The sequence below is a fragment of the Doryrhamphus excisus genome, chromosome 17, assembly GCF_030265055.1.
Source record: "Doryrhamphus excisus isolate RoL2022-K1 chromosome 17, RoL_Dexc_1.0, whole genome shotgun sequence".
In the NCBI taxonomy this organism is placed as follows: Eukaryota; Metazoa; Chordata; class Actinopteri; order Syngnathiformes; family Syngnathidae; genus Doryrhamphus; species Doryrhamphus excisus.
In genome coordinates this window covers 8,830,557-8,854,858 of record NC_080482.1, presented here as the reverse complement: position 1 = coordinate 8,854,858, position 24,302 = coordinate 8,830,557, and the positions used below count along the sequence as shown (strand labels likewise).

At 42.3% G+C, this 24,302-nt stretch overlaps 1 protein-coding gene across 2 annotated transcripts in view; it reads left to right on the top strand.

Moving 5' to 3' along the window:
* The window catches only part of grik5 (glutamate receptor, ionotropic, kainate 5), a 194,757-nt gene that overhangs the window by 97,321 nt on the left and 73,134 nt on the right, over positions 1-24,302 (top strand). For both annotated transcript variants that reach the window (XM_058053106.1, XM_058053105.1), the window contains exons 5-8: positions 8,305-8,469; positions 11,369-11,533; positions 18,219-18,316; positions 18,392-18,557. In XM_058053106.1, the coding sequence (XP_057909089.1) occupies positions 8,355-8,469; positions 11,369-11,533; positions 18,219-18,316; positions 18,392-18,557 (544 nt within the window). In that variant the 5' untranslated portion in view covers positions 8,305-8,354. The remainder of the gene's footprint in view (positions 1-8,304; positions 8,470-11,368; positions 11,534-18,218; positions 18,317-18,391; positions 18,558-24,302) is intronic.

Sequence of the window (24,302 nt, the reverse complement as noted above, 5' to 3'; positions counted from 1 at the left end):
TTAATTTTAATTTTTTCTTACATAATTTTGGCCATAGTTAGCTTGTGCAATTTTTTGCATTAATGTCTATTGTCTAATGTCTATATGTCGGTTGTCTTATTTAATATTTTTTTTATTTTTATTTATTTTACCATTATTTAATAAAATAAAATAAAATAAAATGTAAAATTAAATGACATAGTTTGATGTGGTCTGATGTTTAAAGTTCTCCTGAAAAAAGTGACATGAGAACATACAGCTGATAGTATAACACTTTTACAGATAAAATTAGACAAATAATTCAAGGAAAATTATAAGCATAATGTGTGTGTGTGTTAAATATATGTTCTGCCCCTCCGGACAATTTTGTTTACTCAATGCGGCCCACGAGAAAATATATTTGCCCACCCCTGCTATATATAGTACTAACTCGTAATTCTCAAAGGACTAGTATGGTCTCTTGTGGCAGCAGATTTAACCTGGCCAATCACCTTCTAGCACTTGTTGCACCGTGACTGAGTGTGCATTAATTCAGCAACCAAAATGAGGCCCCCGGCAGCTAGTATGTAGTTTTTCGATCCGGTTACTACCATTTACATAGTTTTTATACACATTCCTATTGATGACGACAAAGCATCACACCTCTAAAATGGAGAAGCTGTCAACATAGCCGTCTTTTGGATTTTCTCCCGCTGTGTCTCTCTTTCTCTCTCATTCCACACCAAACGTTTGTCAATCTCCTGGCGTCTGTATTCGATTTTGCTTTTTTTTTAAATCTCCCCTGAGGTGTTTGAGTCAATTCCTCCCGCTTTCCTTGTTCATACTCAACCCGCCTTCCTCCACCGAGTACTAGTTATTTTCTCTGTCTAATGCTGTCAATATCTCTCAATAACAATGAAAGAGAACCGCTTCCGTGGTGGTAATTGATGAAGGCGTTGCCTTGCTCGGCTATATGCCTCTCAGAAACAGCCAATCAGATGGCTGCGCTGGAAAAATGCATAGCTCCTCATCATAGGTTCACCCATCGATTTGATTGAGTGCACCTGAAGTGCCGCTACTTCGGCCTCCCCATCTGGACCGATCGATAACACCATCACGCTTGACACACAGTGACCGCATCCACACACACACAGTGGTGATCTCGCTGTGGGGGGGTCAAACTAATCATGAGTTGCGTAACTCATTCTAGTCCACATGGGCACATACAGACGTGCACATAAATGTAACAACAGCAGGGTGACATTGCCACTTAGCAATACAGTCATTATGCATGTACTTTATGTTTTAACACACACACACACCAGATTGATTCAAAACAACGACTCCCACAGCGTGGCCATTATTCCACCACGTGTCACATGTACAGATGGCCTTGCGCCCGGGCCTGCCTTCGTTTTACTTTGAGCCGGGCTAAGCGTAATGAGGGCAACGCGGCCATCTGCACAGTATGGGTGCGCGTTATTAGTTTTATACACTGGCATGTTAGCGTGCGGACATAGTTTATCCACGCCATGCACCCAAGGAAATCATGGCACTTAGTAGAAAAAGTCAGTCAGTAGAAAAGTCAGTAACTGCTTGGAGAAAAATACATAGACATTAATGCAAAAAATTGCACGAGCTAACTATGGCCAAAATTATGTAAAAAAAAACAAACCTTCCTATTACATTTGTTATTGGTGGTGTCCCCACTCCTGAGACTCGGTGTGACAAGATTTTAATATGAATTTTATTAAACGTACAATGGCTGCACGGCGGGGAGTGGTTTTCGTTCAGGCCTCACAGCGAGGAGACCTGAGTTCGATTCCACGCTCGGCCATTTCTGTGTGAAGTTTGCATGTTCTCCTCGTGCATGCGTGGGTTTTCTCCGGGTACTCCGGTTTCCTCCCACATTCCAAAAACATGATAGGTTAATTGCCGACTCCAAATTGTCCATAGGGTTGCACGGTGAAAAAAGTGGTTAGCATGCAGGCCTCACAGCTAGGAGACCCGAGTTCAATTCCTTCCTTGGCCATCTCGCCCGTGCATGCGTGGGTTTTCTCCGGGTACTCCAGTTTCCTCCCACATTCCAAAAACATGCTAGGCCGATTGACGACTCCAAATTGTCCATAGGTATGAATGTGAGTGTGAATGGTTGTTTGTCTATATGTTCCCTGTGATTGGCTGGCAACCAGTCCAGGGTGTACCCCGCCTCTCGCCCAGAGTCAGCTGGGATAGACTCCAGCATGAGGATAAGCGGTAGAAAATGAATGAATGAAACCAAATAAACTGCTGTTATGATGACATAAAATCATAATAATGCAATATTTCATTTAATATGTCATTTTTCATGATGTAAAGTTGTAGAATTGCTGTTTGTGACATGTATATTCTGAAATGCCCGGCTTGTCAACTGTATTAAAGAGCAGCATTTCTTTGGGAGTGTATTTGCGATGTTCCATTTTTATTTACTTTTCTGATCAAACGTCTCAGTGAGTGTTAACTGTCGCTAGGTTTTTTTTTCCCCCCCACATGGGAAAACTGGGTCAGATGGATATATTTAGGTAAGCAAATTTGTTTAGGTTATGTCACCCCCACTTTCGAACAAATTTGGCATAATGGCGTGTTCGTGTAGATGGGCTTTGTACTACCTTTGCATTCCTTCTCACAAGGCTCCACTCTTTTGATGTGTGTGTATGCTAGCGGCCCCGCCTCCCCCACAGAGACAAAGCCACTTTTTCCCTGACAAGAGGTTTCACTCCAAATCTTATTTTGCTTTAAAATTGCATTAAACAGACAAGGTCAATATTAATGCAGATCTGGCAACATGTCTGAATTTATTGCACTCTGCATGCAATTTGAATATGTTTGCATGCTTCACTGCTCTCCATTTTGTTGCATTTTGCTGCTTTCACTTTCGGGTTCAGTCTGTACAGTACAGATAAATACATAGATATCAGTTTCTCAATAATATTTCATATTGGACTTGTGAAATATGTGGGGCGGCACGGTGGTCTAGTGGTTAGCGTGCAGACCTCACAGCTAGGAGACCAGGGTTCAATTCCACCCTCGGCCATCTCTGTGTGGAGTTTGCATGCTCTCCCCGTGCATGCGTGGTTTTTCTCCCGTTTCCTCCCACATTCCAAAAACATGCTAGGTTAATTGGCGACTCCAAATTGTCCATAGGTATGAATGTGAGTGTGAATGGTTGTTTGTCTATATGTGCCGTGTGACTGGCTGGCGACCAGTCCAGGGTGTACCCCGACTCTCGCCCGAAGACAGCTGGGATAGGCTCCAGCACCCCCCGCGACCGTCGTGAGGAAAAAGCGGTAGAAAATGAATGAATGAATGAAAATCTGTGTACCCCAGGGGGGGCATGACAAAACACACTTATTTAGGCACCTAAATTGCAGCGAAAAAGAAAACTTCACATAAACTCATAAAAAGTTTGACTGTGAATGAACACAAGAGGCTTATGTTTAAGTTCAATAAAACTGCACCGCTTTCCCTGGGAAAAAAATATGAAATAAGAATTGAATAAGCGTCTCTTTAACAGAAAAGCTGCTACAGTGCATTGTTTACCTTTGGGTAAGATCTCCGCAGGAGCACTTCACAACTCTCCCATCGGCGAAAATAAGTTGTTGTTCTGCTCTAATATCCATACAATCCTTAGTGAAGACTCATTTGCATGTTGCTGTGCTGTAAATTCATGTGTTATGACTCTGTATATTTTTCATACTGGGCGCTATTCTCTCCATGCACATAAGACACGGCTCTTTGGTGCTGGATTCTAGAACAATGAACATTTTTTTTCCGTGTTTTCACTTTTAAATAATCACTTTTGAACTTCAGTCATGGTTCCATTGGAAGATTAGCGGCTTGGAAAATGAATGGATGAATCTTTCCCGGCAAGTAAACTAATGATTTCATTGGTTCATTGTGACCGAGGTCGCTATCACGTCAACGGTAATAGCTGAAGTAATTACGGGCCGTGAACTTGATTACATGTTATTATCCATTCACATTAACTGGTCACGGGTCCGTAAACGGTCATCACAGGGTCCGCATTCCGGTCCCCCATTGGTGATGACTGGTCTAGGCGCTGAACCAATGCACATGGGAATCCTCTTTCTGCTTATTAGGAGGCGAGACACTAAGAAAATTGGCATACATGCACATGGCAATATACGGAGACCGGCAAAATTCATTTATGGTGTGATTAATTAATTAATTAATTGATTATTAGGAGACACGTTTTTTGTGAATTAGAAATCTTGTCAGGTTTTGATCTTGCAAGATCTTGGTGCCCCCACCCTCTGGAACTCTTTGCCCCATTCACTCCGTACTTGCCTCGACCTTCCCACCTTTAAAAAAACAACTCGACCCCCCCCCCCCCCCCCCCCCCCGTTTAAATCCGTTTTTGATGTCTAACTTTTTATACATGACTTATTTCTTTTTTTTTCTCTACTGTAAAGTGTCTTTGAGTACTCTGAAAAGCGCTATACAAATAAAATGTATTATTATTAATATTATTAATTAACACTCCTATTTACTATATATGAAGAATATGACAGAGTCAACCTATTATATACAGTGAAGAAAATAAGTATTTGAACACCCTGCTATTTTGCTATTTCTCCCACTTAGAAATCATGGAGGGGTCTGAAATTTTCATCGTAGGTGCATGTCCACTGTGAGAGAGATAAACTAAAAAGAAAAATCCAGAAATCACAATGCATGATTTTTTAACAATTTATTTGTGTGATACAGCTGCAAATAAGTATTTGAATACCTGTGTATCATCTAGAATTCTGACCCTGAAAGACCTGTTAGTCTGCCCATTAGAAGTCCACCTGCACTCCATGTATCATCCTGAATCAGATGCACCTGTTTGAGGTCGTTAGCTGCATAAAGACACCTGTCCACCCCATACAATCAGTAAGACTTTAACTTGTAACATGGCGAAGACCAAAGAGCTGTCCAAAGACACCAGAGACAAAATTGTACACCTCCACAAGGCTGGAAAGGGCTACGGAGCAATTACCAAGCAGCTTGGTGAAAAAAGGTCCACTGTTGGAGCTATCATTAGAAAATGGAAGAAGCTAAACATGACGGTCAATCTCAATCGGAGTGGAGCCCCATGCAAGATATCACCTCGTGGGGTCTCAATGATTCTAAGAAAGGTGAGGAATCAGCCCAGAACTACACGACAGGACTTGGTCAATGACCTGAAAAGAGCTGGGACCACCGTTTCCAAGGTTACTGTAGGTAATACACTAAGACGTCATGATGTGAAATCATGCATGGCACGAAAGGTTCCCCTGCTTAAACCAGCACATGTCAAGGCCCGTCTTAAGTTTGCATATGACCATTTGGATGATACAGAGGAGTCATGGGAGAAAGTTTTATGGTCAGATGAGACCAAAATAGAACTTTTTGGTCATAATTCCAATAAGCGTGTTTGGAGGAAGAAGAATGAAGAGTACAATCCGAAGAACACCATCCCTACTGTGAAGCATGGGGGTGGTAGCATCATGCTTTGGGGGTGTTTTTCTGCACATGGGACAGGACGAGTGCACTGCATTAAAGAGAGGATGACGGGCCGTGTATTGTGAGATTTTGGGGAACAACCTCCTTCCCTCTGTCAGAGCATTGAAGATGGGTCGTGGCTGGGTCTTCCAACACGACAACGACCCGAAGCACACAGCCAGGAAAACCAAGGAGTGGCTCCGTAAGAAGCATATCAAGGTTCTAGCATGGCCCAGCCAGTCTCCAGACCTAAACCCAATCGAAAATCTTTGGAGGGAGCTCAAACTCCGTGTTTCTCAGCGACAGCCCAGAAACCTGACTGATCTAGAGAAGATCTGTGTGGAGGAGTGGGCCAAGATCCCTCCTGCAGTGTGTGCAAACCTGGTGAAAAACTACAGGAAACGTTTGACCTCTGTAATAGCAAACAAAGGCTACTGTACCAAATATTAACATTCATTTTCTCAGGTGTTCAAATACTTATTTGCAGCTGTATCACACAAATAAATTGTTAAAAAATCATGCATTGTGATTTCTGGATTTTTCTTTTTAGTTTATCTCTCTCACAGTGGACATGCACCTACGATGAAAATTTCAGACCCCTCCATGATTTCTAAGTGGGAGAAATAGCAAAATAGCAGGGTGTTCAAATACTTATTTTCTTCACTGTATATATACGGTATTTTTTATTTTTTTTATTTTTTTTATTTTTATTCATTTTCCACAACCATTCACACTCACATTCATACCTATGGACAATTTGGAGTACCCGGAGAAAACCCATGCATGCACGGGAGAGATGGCCGAGTGTGGAATTGAACTTGGGTCTCCGAGGCTGTGAGGCCTGTGCGCTAACCACTCCATATCTATTGTTAAAGAATTTATTGTAAAATGATGGGAATTATAAGAATAAACCCACACCCACAAGCCATAAACTGATGAAATATACCGCTTATTTATTATTACATGAATGTGTAATGGTACACATTTCTGTCTTTCGTGGCAACGAGCAAAGGTTTGATTCCCAGCCAGGGTCAGGAAGGGCTTCAGGTGTAAAAACTAAGCCAAAGCAATTAAAGCAAAAAGTGAAAAACAAGTTTTAATATATATACTATATATTTTTAATGACTTTCTCCCAATTAAATGCAACACTTTCTAACCATAGCCACAAGTAAAATGTGTTTCTTTTTTAAAAATTAAAATAGAAAATTAAAAATTAAATTACATTTTTGAGTGCCTCTTTTAAAAAGTATTTTTTAAAGTATTTTTATGCTCTTACCAATTTTTTTCATTATTATTATTTTTTTATGTATTTACCAAGTTTCTAATTTGTTACATTTATTTTGTTGGATGATTGTGTCGCACATGTGCATATACATACACTTAATTGTGTCAATTATACTGTATAGCAGGGGTCTCAAACTCAATTTACCTGGGGGCCACTGGAACTAGGGTCTGGGCATGGCTGGGCCACATCAGGTTTTCAAAAAAAAAAAAAAAACACATTTATTAACAACAGAAAAATATACAAACTTTTTCAGTGCTTTGGTTCCGATTTTCTACAATAAAAGCTCTGATAAAACATTCCACTGTTCTCACTGTTCACTGTTCTTAATTTTTATTTATCTGCACAAAATAAGATGAAAAATAAATAAACAAATCAAGAATAAAGAAAATCAATCAATCAGTAATAAATAAATATAATAATAATAATAAAACGGCAAATAATAAAAACTTAAGAAACCACATATAGTTGGTGGGTAGACAAATTATTTTTTTCAGATTAAAATGAACAAAGCATTATTAGAGCCCTGTAGACATGACAAAACACGACTATCGTCACATTTATACTCTTTTTATTTACAACATATTGCGCAACTGCAGGGTCTTGAGACGCATGCTAACTCGCAAACTAGAGAGCTATAGCGACCTAAACGGTAGCCTTCAAGTTATTTCCTTTAAACTTAAATAGCCAAAAACTTACCACTTCCACACGGATAGGGAGGACAACTATTAACAGTTATTTAACCTTTAACATGAACATTAATCAAACGTAATAATTTTTTCTGGGTACATGATACCGTACAGCATCCATATCAAACTAACATTAAACTTTCATATCAAGGCGGAGGCCTCAAACTAGTGTCCTGCGGGCCACATTTGGCCCACGGGCCGCATGTTTGAGACCCCTGCTGTATAGTGTGGGGGCAGTGGTCACTTCTGTCTGTGTAAAATGGTTGGAGCAGTTCATCCTCCCACCCCCCACCCCCATCAGGGTCAGAGGCCAGCCACCTACTGTACATCTTCTGCGTTCCCTTCCGTGCAGCACCGCAGGGGTCAATCGGTGGTTGTGAAGCTTGTCAGTCAAGATCCACTCGCCGACTTCATGACAACGCGATGTGTATGCATTTGAGGAAGCTGTCTTCAAAAGCTTGCGTGTGTGTGTGTGTGTGTGTGTGTGTGTGTTTTTGTGGTGCGCGTACACTTGTTGTGATGTTGTCTTTGAACTGCCTCTGGAGATCTCTTCAAGGCTGAACCCTGTCACTTCCAAAAGACTGACTTTCCACAAGAGACTTGCAGAGGGATGTGCGTATCATATTTTATGATGAGACAGGCGGCACACGCATGCAACTCGCCTTGCCTGCCTCACACTGACATGACAGTAAATCTCTTCTTTATAGCGCCGTGATGGAAGTCACGTATAGTTTGTTGCAAGGGGGGGGCAGACTGGAAAATGAGCAGCAAGGTGACCATTTTAAACAATGTCAAAAAGAACATAAGGCCGTTAACCGTTAACATGCAGTGTGTCCTCCTCTCCTGCAGGTGGCGGTATAGGCAGCCAGCAGACCGTTCTCCATGAGGAGCAGTAGAAGATGCCGGCTCTGCCAGCACTGCTGCTGTCAATACACTTCCTGTGCTTTTTCTTGCTAGCCAACATGCCGCCACACTCGCTCAGTCAGGCCCCCGTGCTCTCCTCCGTCCGAATGGGTGAGTTTACCGCCGTCGACAGTCAAAGTCAATGTCCTTTATCCAAAGTACAGTGGAACCTTTGTTATTAGTCACTGATAAGTCCCTAAATCACCCTGGTTCATGATCCCAATACTCGTACTGAATCAGGAAGTATATTAATGGTAATGGTAATGGTTTTATTTCATTTCAACATGCATCAGATTACAATTGAATGCATCACATAATCAGTTCACAGTTCCACATGTCCAAAAGGAGTAGGAAAGAAGATTTCCTAATATAGTTTTTTTTTTGGTCAGGTCGCGGGGTATGCTGGAGCCTATCCCAGCTGTCTTCGGGCGAGAGGCGGGGTACACCCTGGACTGGTTGCCAGCCAATCACAGGGCACATATAGACAAACAACCATTCACACTCACATTCATACCTATGGACAATTTGGAGTCGCCAATTAACCTAGCATGTTTTTAGAATGTGGGAGGAAACTGGAGGGTGGAATTGAACTCGGGTCTCCTAGCTGTGTGGCCTGCACGCTAACCACTTGTCCACCGTGCAGCAAAATAAAGGTTAAAAATGTGGGAGGAAACCGGAGTACCCGGAGAAAACCCATGCATGCACGGGGAGAACATGCAAACTCCACACAGAGATGCCCGAGGGGGGAATCAAACCCGTGTATCCTAGCTGTGTGGCCTGCGTGCTAACCACTCGTCCACCGTGCAACCCCGCCACCTAATTTATTTAGATTTAAAATTTCACTTAGAAAGAGATCAAAAAATACATTTTTGCAAGTGAAAAAATTGGTAATAGTAAAACATAAAACAAAAAAAACGTGGATCTTGATTTGCTTCAAGACTCATGTTGGTGGTGAAAAAATGCCCGATTAGTCTTTGGCATAACTGGTACCAATTTATATGCTCACTGAGTTGAAGTCTTGCAAACATTACTGCAGTTTGAGCAGATTTTTGTCAATGTTTTTTTTTTTTTCATTCCTGATTTTTGGTTTGGGTTTTTTCTGGGTTCTCCGATTATCCTCCCACATTCCAAAAACATGCTAGGTTAATTGGCGACTCCAAATTGTCCATAGGTATGAATGTGAGTGTGAATGGTTGTTTGTCTATATGTGCCCTGTGATTGGCTGGCGACCAGTCCAGGGTGTACCGCGCCTCTCGCATGAAGACAGCTGGGATAGGCTCCAGCATACCCCCGCAACTCTACTATGGATAAGCATCATATAAACTGTATGAGTGGAGTTAGTCCACTTTAGAGGTTCCACTGTACACTACATTAGGCTGATGATGATCCCCTCTGAGTGGGGAGCTAAAATAGGTTTGCACCCCTGCAAGAGCAACATTGTGTTCAATTTTTTACTGTTCATTTGAAAATGACAACAGACAGGTTAATGAGAGATAAGGTGACATGAACAGCTTCCTTTACCTAAATCATAATTAACATGAATCATTAACGACACCCCCCCCCCCCCCCCTCCCGCTGATATGATTAAAACCGTCCCAGTTTAATCACATTGCAAATGTCAGCGATGCAAGAGCACTGCAAATTTAGAGGAGAGTGCAGTCACTTCAGGACCGAGTTGCTATTTCAGGCTGTCAGTATCAGCGTTAAATCTGTTTAGAGGAACACAACAACTCTGCCTGAAGCAACTCAAGAGAACAGAGGCCATGATACCAAAAAGTAAACAAAGAAACAACAAGCAGGATGGGAGTGTCACAACAGTCCAATACATACCTTTTAACATTTGCATTGAAAAAGAAGGCACGTTTTTTATTTCTATCAATATATATTATGTCCTTTTTAATTACATAATAAAACATTTTAATTGAATGACTTTTTAAAAATCGATATAATTCAATTTGTGTATCTTTAATTTCAAATATTTAATTAACTGATTTAATTATAATTATCAGATTTATTTAATCAATGGAAGTGAATTAATTCATGGAGAAGTGAATCAGTTGTTAAATTAAATAATAACTTTTCGGGCTTCATATTAATTTAATTTGATCCTTCATAAATGTGGTATTGTTTTTTTTTTCAAAATGTATATTGATTTGTATTGTTAAATGTAATCGTAATGGTTTTATTTCATTTGAACATGTGTCAGATTTCAGATTACAATTGAATGCATCACATAATCAGTTCACAGTTCCACATGTCCAAAAGGAGTAGGAAGAAGCAAAGCTTATTAAATCCTACCCCTCCATCTGGTACTTTTACAATCAGTAACTGTTACATTTGTTCACTTCCTGCTTTCCTAATATAGTTTTTTTTTTTTTTTGTCAGGTACCAAAGTACGAGGTGATATGACCATACAATGACATAATCGGTACCATCGGTACCATAGTAACTGTCAATATAGTGATAGTAAATGTCACTTAAAGGAGACCTGTTATGCTTTTTCTTTCACTTTTCTGGCCCATAAATGTAGTTAGAATTTTTATTCTTGTGTTAAATGAGATTTTCGCAATTGGAAGTGAGCCCTGAAAGAAGTTTTGATTGGCTATACACAGTTTTTTCTTGCCCGCACTCAGTAAACACAGACCTATGTACAGTAGCCAGAAGTCCTCGGGAGCGCTTGGGAGTATGACGAATCACAGCTGCGTGGGCATACTTACAGGAGGGCCGGGGGTGGAGTCAATTAAACAGGTTGGAAGTGGGAAGTGCATGCAAAGAGGTGCAGAAAGAGGTGCAGAATCTGGAAGATCTAGAAAGCCTTCTGTGTATCATATGTAGCTGCTCTATAGGAGTCCATAACTCAATACAAAGAGCTGGAAATGAGCATAACAGGTCCCCTTTAAGCATTATATTTACAGTAAAGCTTTAGATTAGCTTAGATTATGTTTTTAAATGTTCTTATTTATTATATCTCAAAGCTAACAAAGCTGTCTTTCACTCTTCATCCTTTTAGCGGCAATCTTGGACGACCAGTCGGTGTGTGGGCGAGGTGAGCGTCTGGCGCTGTCCCTGGCACGGGAAAACATCAACAGCGCTATGGAGGGCCCGGCCCGAGCCCGAGTGGAGGTGGACATATACGAGCTGCAGAAAGACTCACAGTACGACACCACTGACACAAGTAAGTGAGGCCATCTTTGCTTTTTTTTAAGATAAAAGCATCAATGGAGATCGATCACAATTGACTCGACTTACTCATGTTTCTTGGTATAAAGGACAATGATGATGTTTGGAATGAAAATTGAGCGAGGGCTGCTAACCGATTGGTTAGTGCGCAGGCCTCACAGCTAGGAGACCCAAGTTCGATTCCACCCTCGGCCATCTCTGTGTGGAGTTTGCATGTTCTCTCCGGGTACTCCGGTTTCCTCCCACATTCCAAAAACATGTTAATTAGCGACTACAATGTGAGTGCGAATGGCTGTTTGTCTATATGTGCCCTGTGATTGGCTGGCGACCAGTCCAGGGTGTACCCCACTTCTTACCCGAAGACAACTGGGATAGGCTCCAGCACTCCCCGCGACCCTCGTGAGGATAAGCGGTAGAAAATGAATGAATGAATGAATGTATTGAGTCGCGGACTCCTATAGAGCAGCTACACACAATAACCAGCACAGAAAGCACTCTAGACTTCATTAATTCATTAATTGTGTTCAGTTGTCATATGGGGGGCTGCACGGCCGCCGAGTGGTTAGCACACAGGCCTCACAGCTAGAAGACCCGAGTTCAATTCCACCCAAAAACATGCTAGGTTAATTGGCGACTCCAAATTATCCATAGGTATGAATGTGAGTGTGAATGGTTGTTTGTCTATACTGTATGTGCCCTGTGATTGGCTAGTGACTAGGCGAGAGGCGGTGTACCCCGCCTCTCGCCTGAAGACAGCTCGGATAGGCTCCAGCACCCCCGACCCTTGTGATGTTAAGCGGTAGAAAATGAATGAATGGATGAAAATGAAGCTATGAAAGAGCATCCATGCATCCATTTTCTATGCAACTTGTCCTCGCTGGTGTAATGATGTATGTTGGAGCCTATCCCAGTTGACTGTAGGCTGTCAATCGCAGTTTTGAAAGAACACTGACAAGCAAACAAATGCCATGGGTGTGGTGGAAATGTTTTGGAAGACATGCTAGCATACATGTAGAACAGATATCCTCAAAGTTTTATCATCATTAGCCAAATAGTCAGTGATATATGAACAATTAGTTGCTACATCCCGCTGTTTTACTTGATGGCATTCCATGTTTTCCCAACTAATCTTGTTCGAATTTTACACACCAAATTTTTGGTTAAACACCCTGAGGTTACAGTGAGTGTTTTATAAGAGCGTGCTGCGCCTTGTGACAAATTCCGAGTCAATACAGCTCATGGGGTCAAATAACAGCACCACCATGTGGTGTATTTGTCAGAATAATAATAGCACAAGAAATAGTCAGCATGCATGTTTTGACACATTGCAATCCTTTTGTCAGCAGCCGTTTCTGACGTGAGGAGGTTGCTTAGTCACACTAGTTGGTGTTAAACCAACATTCATTCATTTTCTACTGCTTGTCCTCACTCGGGTCGCAGGGGGTGCTGGAGCCTATACCAGCTGCCTTCAAGCGAGAGGCGGGGTACACCATGGACTTGTCGCCAGCCAATCACAGGGCACATATAGACAAACAACCATTCACACTCACATTCATACCTATGGACAATTTGGAGTCGCCAATTAACCTAGCATGTTTTTGGAATGTGGGAGGAAACCGGAGTACCCGGAGAAAACCCACGCATTCACGTGGGGAACATGCACAGTAATGGCCGAGGGTGGAATTGAACCCTGGTCTCGTAGCTGTGAAGCCTGCGTGCTAACCACTCATCTGCCATACAGCCCTTAAACCAACATTTTGTGGAATAATGTGATTTCAAAGTCAAACAAAACTTTGGAGGGCTTTCACGGCGGACGAGTGGTTTGCGCGCAGACCTCACAGCTAGGAGACCCGAGTTCAATTCCACCCTCAGTCATCTCTGTGTGGAGTTTGCATGTTCTCCCCGTGCATGCGTGGGTTTTCTCCGCTTACTCCGGTTTCCTCCCACATTCCAAAAACATGCTAGGTTAATTGGCGACTCCAAATTGTCCATAGGTATGAATGTGAGTGTGAATGGTTGTTTGTCTATATGTGCCCTGTGATTGGCTGGTGACCAGTCCAGGGTGTACCCCGCCTCCCGCCCGAAGACAGCTGGGATAGGCTCCAGCACCCCCGCAACCCACGTGAGGATAAGCGGTAGAAAATTAATGAATGAAAACAAAACTTTGGAGTTCAGACCTAATTTTGTGACCATCTGTTATTATTATCATTAAGACAAAAAGTGTAATGATAACCACAGAACAGAAAGTTTGGTGACTTTTTTTTATTAAAAAAGTGCCACCATTTTGTGTATTTGTTATTAAAAATAAGAGCACAGTTGGCGCATGAGAGGACATGTTTTGTCAAATTTTTACCCTTTTGTGTGCTGTGCCTCAGGAGTAGAAGTGCGCGCACACACACCAAAAAATTCTGTCATAGAAATTTCACAAAAATTCAAACTTTTCTGTTTTTCGTGTCATATCACTTTCGAAATGGCGACAAGAAACTTTATGGATATGGGTCAAAAACACAAATGCCCTTGTCCATATTGTCGATTATCGTCCAACAGCAGGCAGAAAGGACTCTAGCGACAACCATTAATTCATTTTCTACTGCTTATCCTCACGAGGGTCATGGGAGTGCTGGAGTCTATCCCAGCTGTCTTCAAGCGAGAGGCGGGGTACACCCTGGACTGGTCGCCAGCCAATCACAGGGCACATATAGACAAACAACCATTCACACTCACATTCATACCTATGGACAATTTGGAGGGTGGAATTGAACTCAGGTCTCTTAGCTGTGAGGCCTGCGTGCCTACCACTCGTCCACCGTGCAGTTCGTTAATGTGCTTTCAAAGCTAATTTTGTGACCATCTATTATTAATATTATTAGACAAAAAGTGTAATGGTAACCACAGAACAGAAAGTTTGGTGTCAAACTTTTGGATTTATTAAAAAAAGTGCCACCATTTTGTGTATTTGTTATTAAAAATAAGAGCACACACCAAAAAATTCTGTCATAGAAAATTCTCCAAAATTCAAACTTGTCATATTGGCTTCAAAATGGCGACAAGAAACTTTATGGATATGGGTCAAAAACACAAATGCCCTTGTCCATATTGTCGATTATCGTCCAACAGCGGGCAAAAAGGTCTCTAGCGACAAACCAAACGGCGTTAAAAGCATACCATCTTTTTTTTTTTTTTTACGAGTTGGTGCAGATGAGTTTACATGTTCACTGGAGACAACCAATGACCCGCTAAGCCGCTCTCGTTAAAAGCGGTGGACCAGTGCCCTCCAGTAACATCTGCTACTGTCTGCCGCTGTGCACCGTGCAGCTCAATAAAAATGCTTTTGATATTACACAATAAAAGCACACACTAGTGTGTAAAACATGGTGGGAGAGACTTTTGCCTGCTTCAATCCCGATACTGTAGGTCGATGACCCCGCCACCAGCTACTGGCAAAATGTCTAGTTGTGCATGAGAAAGCTTGTCTACATACAGTATGTGTGTTTGTGTGTCCTTGACCAATGGGCAGGAGACTCTTGACAAGCTTATTTGCTCAAAGCCATTTATTGGGGGGGTCTTTGGATCAGAGAGCTCGTCATCTTACAGCTACAACTGTCTGAAGCTTGCGTGTACTGTATAATACCCGTTACACACACTCGCAAAGAAACACACACTGCTTTGCATGATGTGTATTATATTTATGGATTCATGGGGGCCCAGACCGGTCAACATTTGTGCATTTTTTGTACTAATTTTGACTCTTGAATGCCACTTACTACAGTCCAGGTACTCATTTTGCCGGTTTCAGTGATGCAATGAAAGGCTATGATTGGACAGGGTCAAGGTTGGCAGATCTGGGAACAGTACTAAACATACATACTGTAAATGCTCCAATTACACAAATAACCGGCGGGGGTTCTAATTAGAACCGTGTCAGAACTGTGAGCAGCAACAGTTGTGGCTGTAGGCAACCTCCTGATGTCGTTTTTATGAATTATATGTGCAATTTACTGTTTACGCTGTAGATTGTTGTTCATTTTAATGTCATGTATTTATTCTCCACATTATTATTACTATTATTTATTATACAGGAGCCAGGCCATCCATCCATCCATCCACCCATCCACCCACCCACCAGGGTAGTTCACAAATAAGCGCAGGCCACACAGCCAGGAGACCCCGGGTTCGATTCCTCACTTGGGCATCGCTGTGTGTAGTTTGCATGTTTTCCCCGTGCATGCATGGGTCTTCCGGTTTCCTCCCACATTCCAAAAACATGCTAGGTTAATTGGCGACTCCAAATTGTCCATAGGTATGAATGTGAGTGTGAATGGTTGTTTGTCTATATGTGCCCTGTGATTGGCTGGCGACCAGTCCAGGGTGTACATTGCCTCTTAGCCGAAGACAGCTGGGATAGGCTCCAGCACCCCCACTACCCTCGTGAGGATAAGCGGTAGAAAATGAATGAATGAATGAATGAACGAACTAAGTTTGTCAAATAATGAAACATTTTAATCAGATTCATCACAGTTTTTTAATTAATTAATCATGATTAATCACATGGGTATTCTCCGGGTAATCCGGTTTCCTCCAACATTCCGAAAACATGCTAGGTTAATTAGCGACTCCAAATTGTCCATAGGTATGAATGTGAGTGTGAATGGTTGTTTGTCTATATGTGCCCTGTGATTGGCTGGCGACCAGTCCAGGGTGTACATTGCCTCTTAGCCGAAGACAGCTGGGATAGGCTCCAGCACCCCCACTACCCTCGTGAGGATAAGCGGTAGAAAATGAATGAATGAATGAATGAACGAACTAAGTTTGTCAAATAATGAAACATTTTAATCAGATTCATCACAGTTTTTTAATTAATTAATCATGATTAATCACATGGGTATTCTCCGGGTAATCCGGTTTCCTCCAACATTCCGAAAACATGCTAGGTTAATTAGCGACTCCAAATTGTCCATAGGTATGAATGTGAGTGTGAATGGTTGTTTGTCTATATGTGCCCTGTGGCTGGCAACCAGTCCAGGGTGTACCCCGCCTCTTGCCCGAATACAGCTGGGATAGGCTCCAGCACCCCCGCAACCCTTGTGAGGATAAGCGGTATAGAAAATGGATATTATTGTCATTTAATATTGCGAGGAAAATGTCAAATTTGGTTAATAAATTGCTATTTGTACAATAATTTCATATATATTTCATGTACATCCCACCAGTGGTCCTAGTAACAGAGTTTGAGAATCGTGACACGTAGACAAATAGTCCTACTTGAGCTGTTAAGATCCCCCCAAAGCTCTTTTGACTCTCCCTGCAATGTTCTTGGTCTCGCCTCATGAGATAACGCCCCTTGTTGACCTAAAGGTTTGTCCTGGTGATCAAATTCAAGCCTGTGTAGTATTTGTGTTTCTGGGAGAACAGCTTGTTTTTTGTTTTTTTTTTACGCTTCTTCTCAAGATAGACAGGACAATTTGTCACAGATTGATTTTTTTTTGTTTTGCTCTTTATTCCCCCCTTCCTCCAGGGGTTAGAGACGTAGGTCAGAAGTGATGTCCAAATAAGAAGGAAATGTAGTTTGGGTGGGAGGATGTTGTCAACTGTAAAGTGGATGCTGAGTGGTGTGTATGGTGTGTATGGTGTGTGTGTGTGTGTGTGTTTCCTATGTTGCTGTCAAACATCTGCTTGTTAAGGACAGCAGCCAGAAGCAGATGTTTGGGCTTTAAGCCTGTTTATGTTTTTTTTAATTGTGTTTGTCAGGCGGACGTGTGAGTGTGGTACCGCTATTGATCAATGACCCGAGCACGTACTGGTCAATCGAGTTTTTTAGCTTCCAATTTTGGGACTTGTCATGGTGGGAACACACACACACACACACATACACACACTGCAAGTCAATTACAATTTTTTTGCTCAGATGTGACCTGTATTCGATTTTTTTCATGTCAGTAGCCACGTATACATGGACCCAAATATTCCAATTGCATTCGGTTTATTTGCTCAAACGGAAGGAATTGAACCTTTGTAAGAAAAGTGCCAATCCGAATGAACACATTTTTACCGCTACAAAAACTGTCCAGGGTTTTCTCGGGGTACTCTGGTTTTCTCCCACATTCCAAAAAACATGCTAGGTTAATTGGCGACTCCAAATTGTCCATAGGTATGAATGTGAGTGTGAATGGTTGTTTGTCTATATGTGCCCTGTGATTGGCTGGCGACCAGTCCAGGGTGTACCCCGCCTCTCGCCCAAAGACAGCTGGGATAGGCTCCAGCACACCCCGCGACCCTTGTGAGGATAAGCGGTAGAAAATGAATGAATGAATTAATGAACTAAGTTTGTAAAATAATGAAACATTTTAATCAGATTCATCACAGTTTTTAAATTAATTAATCGTGATTAATCACATGGGTATTCTCCAGGTACTCCGGTTTCCTCCCACATTCCAAAAACATGCTAGGTTAATTGGCGACTCCAAATTGTCCATAGGTATGAATGTGAGTGTGAATGGTTGTTTGCCTATATGTGCCCTGTGATTGGCTGGCGACCAGTCCAGGGTGTACCCCGCCTCTTGGCCGAAGACAATGAATGAAATGAAATAAATGAAAAGAGAAAAAAAACTGTCCATACTTTTTCTCTCTTCCTGTCTAACATTCGTTTTTCTTCTAATTTGTTTTTTCAATATCATTTTCAGTGTGTCAGATTCTACCCAAAGGCGTCGTCTCTGTGATAGGCCCCGCCTCCAGCCCTGCCTCTGGCTCGACTGTCAGTCACATATGCGGCGAGAAGGAGGTGAGCTATAAGAATCACGTGATGGTGATGATTTTACTGCATGTTTGCTTCTAATGTTTCCCTCCTTCCTTGCAGATCCCGCATGTCAAAATCGGTCCAGAAGAGACGCCACGCTTACCGTATCTCCGCTTTGCCTCCGTCACTCTGTACCCGAGCAACGAGGACCTGAGCTTGGCCATAGCGGCCATTCTGCGTTCCTTCAGCTACCCTTCAGCCAGCCTGGTCTGCGCTAAGGCTGAATGTAAGTAGACGCCTTTGTAAAGTGTTAGAAGTGTTATAAAGTTATAAAATCCTGCTAATGTGGGTACCTTGCAAACATATACATTGGAATACACATAAAACCTCATGGAAGATTTTAACATGAGACACAAGGATATTGCAGAAAAGAAACCAAAATTTGGTGTTTATTTTTCAGTTTCCTCCCACATTCCAAAAACATGCTAGGTTAATTGGCGACTCCAAATTGTCCATAGGTATGAATGTGAGTGTGAATGGTTGTTTGTCTATATGTGCCCTGTGATTGGCTGGCGAACCAGTCCAGGGTGTACCCCGCCTCTCGCCCGAAGACAGCTGGGATAGGCTCCAGCACCCTTGTGAGGATAAGCGGTAGAAAATGAATGAATGAATGAATGAGTGATGTTGGGCGGCGCGACGGACAAGTGGTTAGCGCACAGGCCTCACAGCTAGGAGACCCGAGTTCAATTCCATCCTCTGTGTGGAGTTTGCATGTTCTCCCCGTGTGTGGGTTTTCTCCGGGTACTCCGGTTTCCTCCCACATTTTTAATCTTTATTTTGCTGCACGGCGGACAAGTGGTTAGCGCGCAGGCCACACAGCGAGGAGACCCGAGTTCAATTCCACCCTCTGCCATTTCTTTGTGGAGTTTGTATGTTTTCTCCGGGTACTCCGGTTTCCTCCCACATTCCAAAAACATGCTAGGTTAATTGGCGACTCCAAATTGTCCATAGGTATGAATGTGAGTGTGAATGGTTGTTTGTCGATATGTGCCTTGTGATTGGCTGGCCACCAGTCCAGGGTGTCTCGCCCGAAGACTGCTGGGATAAGCGGTAGAAAATGAATGAATGATGTTAGTTCACATTAAAGGATTAACTTATGTTTTGCTTTTTCTTTAGCTTAAAATTTCAAAAAAAAGCTTTAAAACCTAGCTTGTGTGTCTGTGTTTGTGTGACTGCGATCAATGTACGTGTTGGCGTTGGCTTCCTTTGTGTGCGCCTCAAATGCTTTGCAGCGTTTGGACAGCGATCATAAAGTTGTGTGAGAACTCTGCTCACGCTTCAGGCTTCTTATTTATTATACTCCTGCACACTGTCTGTCTCTCTCATCTTCCTCTGAGGGTTGTCAGACTCCACTCATCTAATAAAAATTATTTTGGAATGCTTTCCAGTTTTGGAGGAAAATTACGAGGCAGTCAGACAGCTTTAAGAGCACGGAGGGGGGTGTGAGTTAGTCACAATAGTTCCTCTATATTTTCATTTTGAAAGAGCACATTATTGATTGATTATGCAGTTTCTCGTTAGACAGGAATTAAAGGGTAGATGGTGCATGCTGTGGTGCATAATAACACACCGGGCTCTATTTCCGTGGCGCAGCTCAAGGTGGCGCATAGTGGCACAAGCCACATAGTGGTAATTTGGTACAGCGCACCACTCTGCGCAGCCAATTCGGTAATTTGGTTGACTGTACTGCGCTGACATGGGCGTGGCGGCGCCCCATGGGAGTTGTCCACATTTTCAGTTTTTGGTGCGCTGAAAGCTCGCCAGGTCCGACCTGGTCTATTTTTGGCGCAGGTGATGCGCAGGTGATGTAACTGTCTGAAACAGGATATACATTTTTCTAGTAATTGTCCTCCTTCCCCTTCGCTCAGTAAGCATCCAATCACTGTTAGTATGCAAATGAGCCAACAGGCAGCGCAGGCTTTGTGGAAACATAGAAAGTGACCAATTAGATGACTAATAATTAACTAAACACAACGATTAATATAAAGTTGGTTTTTAAAATGTGGCTGTCAGATATATTTTTTTACTGTTAATTTTTTCTCGAGGAGGAAATACCGGGAATATACCATCAAAAGTTCTCGTATTTGGTGATGTGGCGTGATGCTGATCCCCGTATCCCACGAGCTGACGAACATGGTGCTTTGTGTTCGGCGCATTTAAAAGCAATGAGAGGCGTTCATTTTATTGGTTAAGATAACACTCAGCTGTGTTAAACCCTTCTCTCCTCCCTCTTTGCAACTTACGCTGAAGGAAGTGACAGAGGCGTGGGTGCGCTGCGCCGGAAATCACAAAGCGTGCTGTGCAGTTCAGGTGCGCCGTGCCTGGTCTACGAAATTAGAGCTCACTTTGTAGTGGAGGTCTGATGATGTCTGTGGAGTTTTTTTTTGTTTTTTTTTTAGACAAACAAAAGCCGATAGCATCACTGAGAGCCCGATCATTATCTTCTGGCTTGAATTGAGCTGCGGCTTTAATAAGCCCAATTCCTGAAAGACTTGTCTTTTATTGACTCCAGAGAGCTTTCAGATGACATTTTTCATCCTTTGTTCAAAGCAATGATAGAATATGTTGGGGAACATAAAGGTGGCGCAATATATCCAATTTGTAATATATCACATTGCTTTCTGTGTATGGTATTCGTAATGGTTTCATTTTATTTGAACATGCATCAAGTTATAATGGAATACATCACATAATTCAATTCACAGTTCCACATGTCCAAAAGGAGTAGGGAGAAGCAGAGCTTATTTAATTCTACCCCTCATCTGTTTCACATCTATTGCAGTACATTTATTCACTTCCTGTATTCCAAATGTGATATTTTTTAATGCATAAAGAAGTGTAAGGTAGTGTAGCCATATTATAATGTAATGGTGATTTTTCACAACCATCATAAATAAGGCTCCAGGATGCCTGTGAAGGGCTGCAAGGTGGACAAGTGGTTAGTGTGCAGGCCACACAGCTATGAGACCCAAGTTCGATTCCACCCTCGGCCATCTCTGTGTGGAGTTTGCATGTTCTCCCTGTGCATGCGTGGGTTTTCTCCGGTTTCCTCCCACATTCCAAAAACATGTTAGGTTAATTGGTGACTCCAAATTGTCCATAGGTATGAATGTGAGTGTGAATGGTTGTTTGTCTATATGTGCCCTGTGATTGGCTGGCGACCAGTCTAGGGTGCACCCCGCCTCTCGTCAGAAGACAGCTGGGATAGGCTCCAGCACCCCCGTGACCCTTGTGAGGAAAAGCGATAGAAAATGAATGAATGATTCTGGGATTCCAGTCTAGAGTGAACCCCAATGGTCGCCCAAAGACAGCTGGGATAGGCTCCAGCACCGCCTGTGACCCTCGTGAGGATAAGCGGTAGAAAATGAATGAATGATTCTGTGATTCCAGTCTAGAGTGAACCTCAATGGTCGCCCAAAGACAGCTGGGATAGGCTCCAGCAACCCCCGTGACCCTCATGAGAATAAGTGGTACAGAAATTGGATGGATGGATGATTTTTTTAAGCTAATCTCTGTACTTTTTATCAAATTCCAGCCTAATCTTCTGGCTAATGAGTAGTTTGCATCGTTCCGGTGTGGCCATTTTACTTTTGTTCATGAATTCCATGACTATATCACGTCATTGCTTTAATATCGCAGTGATTCCTACCCCTAGTACAATATATTTGCCTCCTCGGTGTGTGTCTTTTTTTTTTTTTAGTCTTTTTTTCTATATTTTTACAAGGTTATGCTGCAAGACTCTGACCCACTTGGCTGTGCTATCTTATCGCCATGGAGTCGGTTGCCATGGCTGCAGGAAAGGTGCTAACTGCCACTCACTGAGCTTGTTCTACACTGAATGACTGTGGGGGCGTACGTACATGTGGTGGCGCTGCCTCTTGTGTGTTTGATTGTCTTATTCCTGCATGATTTTTTTTGTTGTTCACTTTTCCCAGCTTGCATGTACAGTGTGTACAGTATATACTGTAAGCCGTGTGTGTGTGTGTGTGTTTATGTGTGTGTGTGTGATACGAGGTGGCAGACAACCAGCCCACTTGTCTTCATCATGTTGTTTACCTCACAGTGCAGCCTTACTTTCAATTAGAGTCGCTTTAGCTGTTTGTTACACTGACACCATCTATCCACAGCAATTTTAGTAACGTTTTTTTTTTTTTTTTTTGGCAAAGCTGGCGTCGCTTTATTAACGGCCCGCTGTGCAATTAATCCTCACTCGGCCAGAAGATTTTGGGGTCATTTCCGACGCATCCTTCTCTCGCCGTGCCTGGATAACAACGTGCTATCAGAGACTAATTCCATTAAAGCAGATGTCATGAGATGGATGAGGTGGAGGACGGAGAGGATGTTGCACACACACACACACACACACAAAAAAAGGGGGGAGGAGCTGCACAATAGAAGATGGATACAGACGCAGAGAGATGTGGGGGTAAAAATATGTGACACTAGCAGAGTGAGGGAAGAGAGGAAGCTGTAAAGTGCATTGATTTTTTTTTCCTCTCTCTCTCTCTCTCTCTCTCTCTCTCCCCACCTTCCTCAAACTAATTAAAGTTTTGGCCTGGTTCAGTGATTACCCCTCTCCTTACAGAGGCTTTCTCCTGCTGAAGGGCTCTATCCAGCCACCTCTCCCCATCCAGATGCATGACGCCACCCTCCTCCCCTTTTCCCCTGCTGCTTATTTACATAACTGGGGGGTGTTTTACTATAGAATTACAATTAGGAAAAAGGCAAAGTGTAGACTATCCAGTCAGTGTCAAGTGAGTCTCCACTGCCACCGCTTATGCTCATTACCCACAAGCAGTTTCCTTTGCAGAAAGCCAATCAGCTGAAGTGCTGAATTTCTGTGTTTTGTTTGTTACAATTCCAGCTGTTCTCTCCCTTTTTTTTCTACCTCCAGGTTTAAAAAAAACAAAAAAAAACAGTTACTCCACGAAATGAAAAACAGTAATAGCTGACACTGCAAAAATAGAAAAGGATGTGTGGTACACCGGAATGATTTTTAGCATTTTTTTCAAAAGGTCCCTGATTTTGCAAAATGTTCTTTTTAATGATGTTCCAACACAGCCGTGTCTAAAGACCAGCCAGGGGGTCATTTGCAGCCTGCATCTCATTTTTATTAGTCCCCAGTATATTTTAAACAACATAAATAAACAGTAATTAAGTGTATAGCATAGTTAGACCTGCATTCATTTTCTTTAAGAATAAATTCAAGTGTAATAATTTACTTTAAAGTGAACCCAGCATCTTCATTTTTTTCTTTATGGAACCCTTGGGAGAAAAAGTTTGGGCAATCTTATTACTTAACGGTAACATGTGTCCCTGTTTGGGCTTGTTTATGAGAACCACACAATATCTACAGTATCCATCACTTGTTTCACCAGGGGTGGGGTACACCCTGGACTGGTCGCCAGCCAATCACAGGGCACATATAGACAAACAACCATTCACACTCACATTCATACCTATGGACAATTTGGAGTCACCAATTAACCCAGCATGTTTTTGGAATGTGGGAAGAAACCGGACCGTATTGGTACTTGTTTTATATATTTCTTAGCTACCCTTTTTTAATGTTGCTGTTCTAAGATGACACTGTGAGTGGGAGTGTTATATTGAGTAATGACCTCCTGTGATTTCTGATGGGTTAGCAAGCTTGACGTGAGTTCCCTTATAGCTTGTGATTGGCTCCTGCCAAAGAAAGAGCTCTTGCCGAGCGAGCAGCACAGGATTTAAAAGATTAGTAGCAGTTTTGAAGTATAGTAGATGTCACAAGATTAGAACATGCCCATAAATTAGCATGTTTTTGGAATGTGGGAGGAAACCGGACCATATTGGTACTTGTTTTATATATTTCTTAGCTAATCTAGTGTTGCTGTTCTAAGATGACACTGTGAGTGAGAGTGTTATACTGAGTAATGACCTCCTGTGATTTCTGATGAGTTATAACAAGCTCGACGTGAGTTCCCTTATAGCT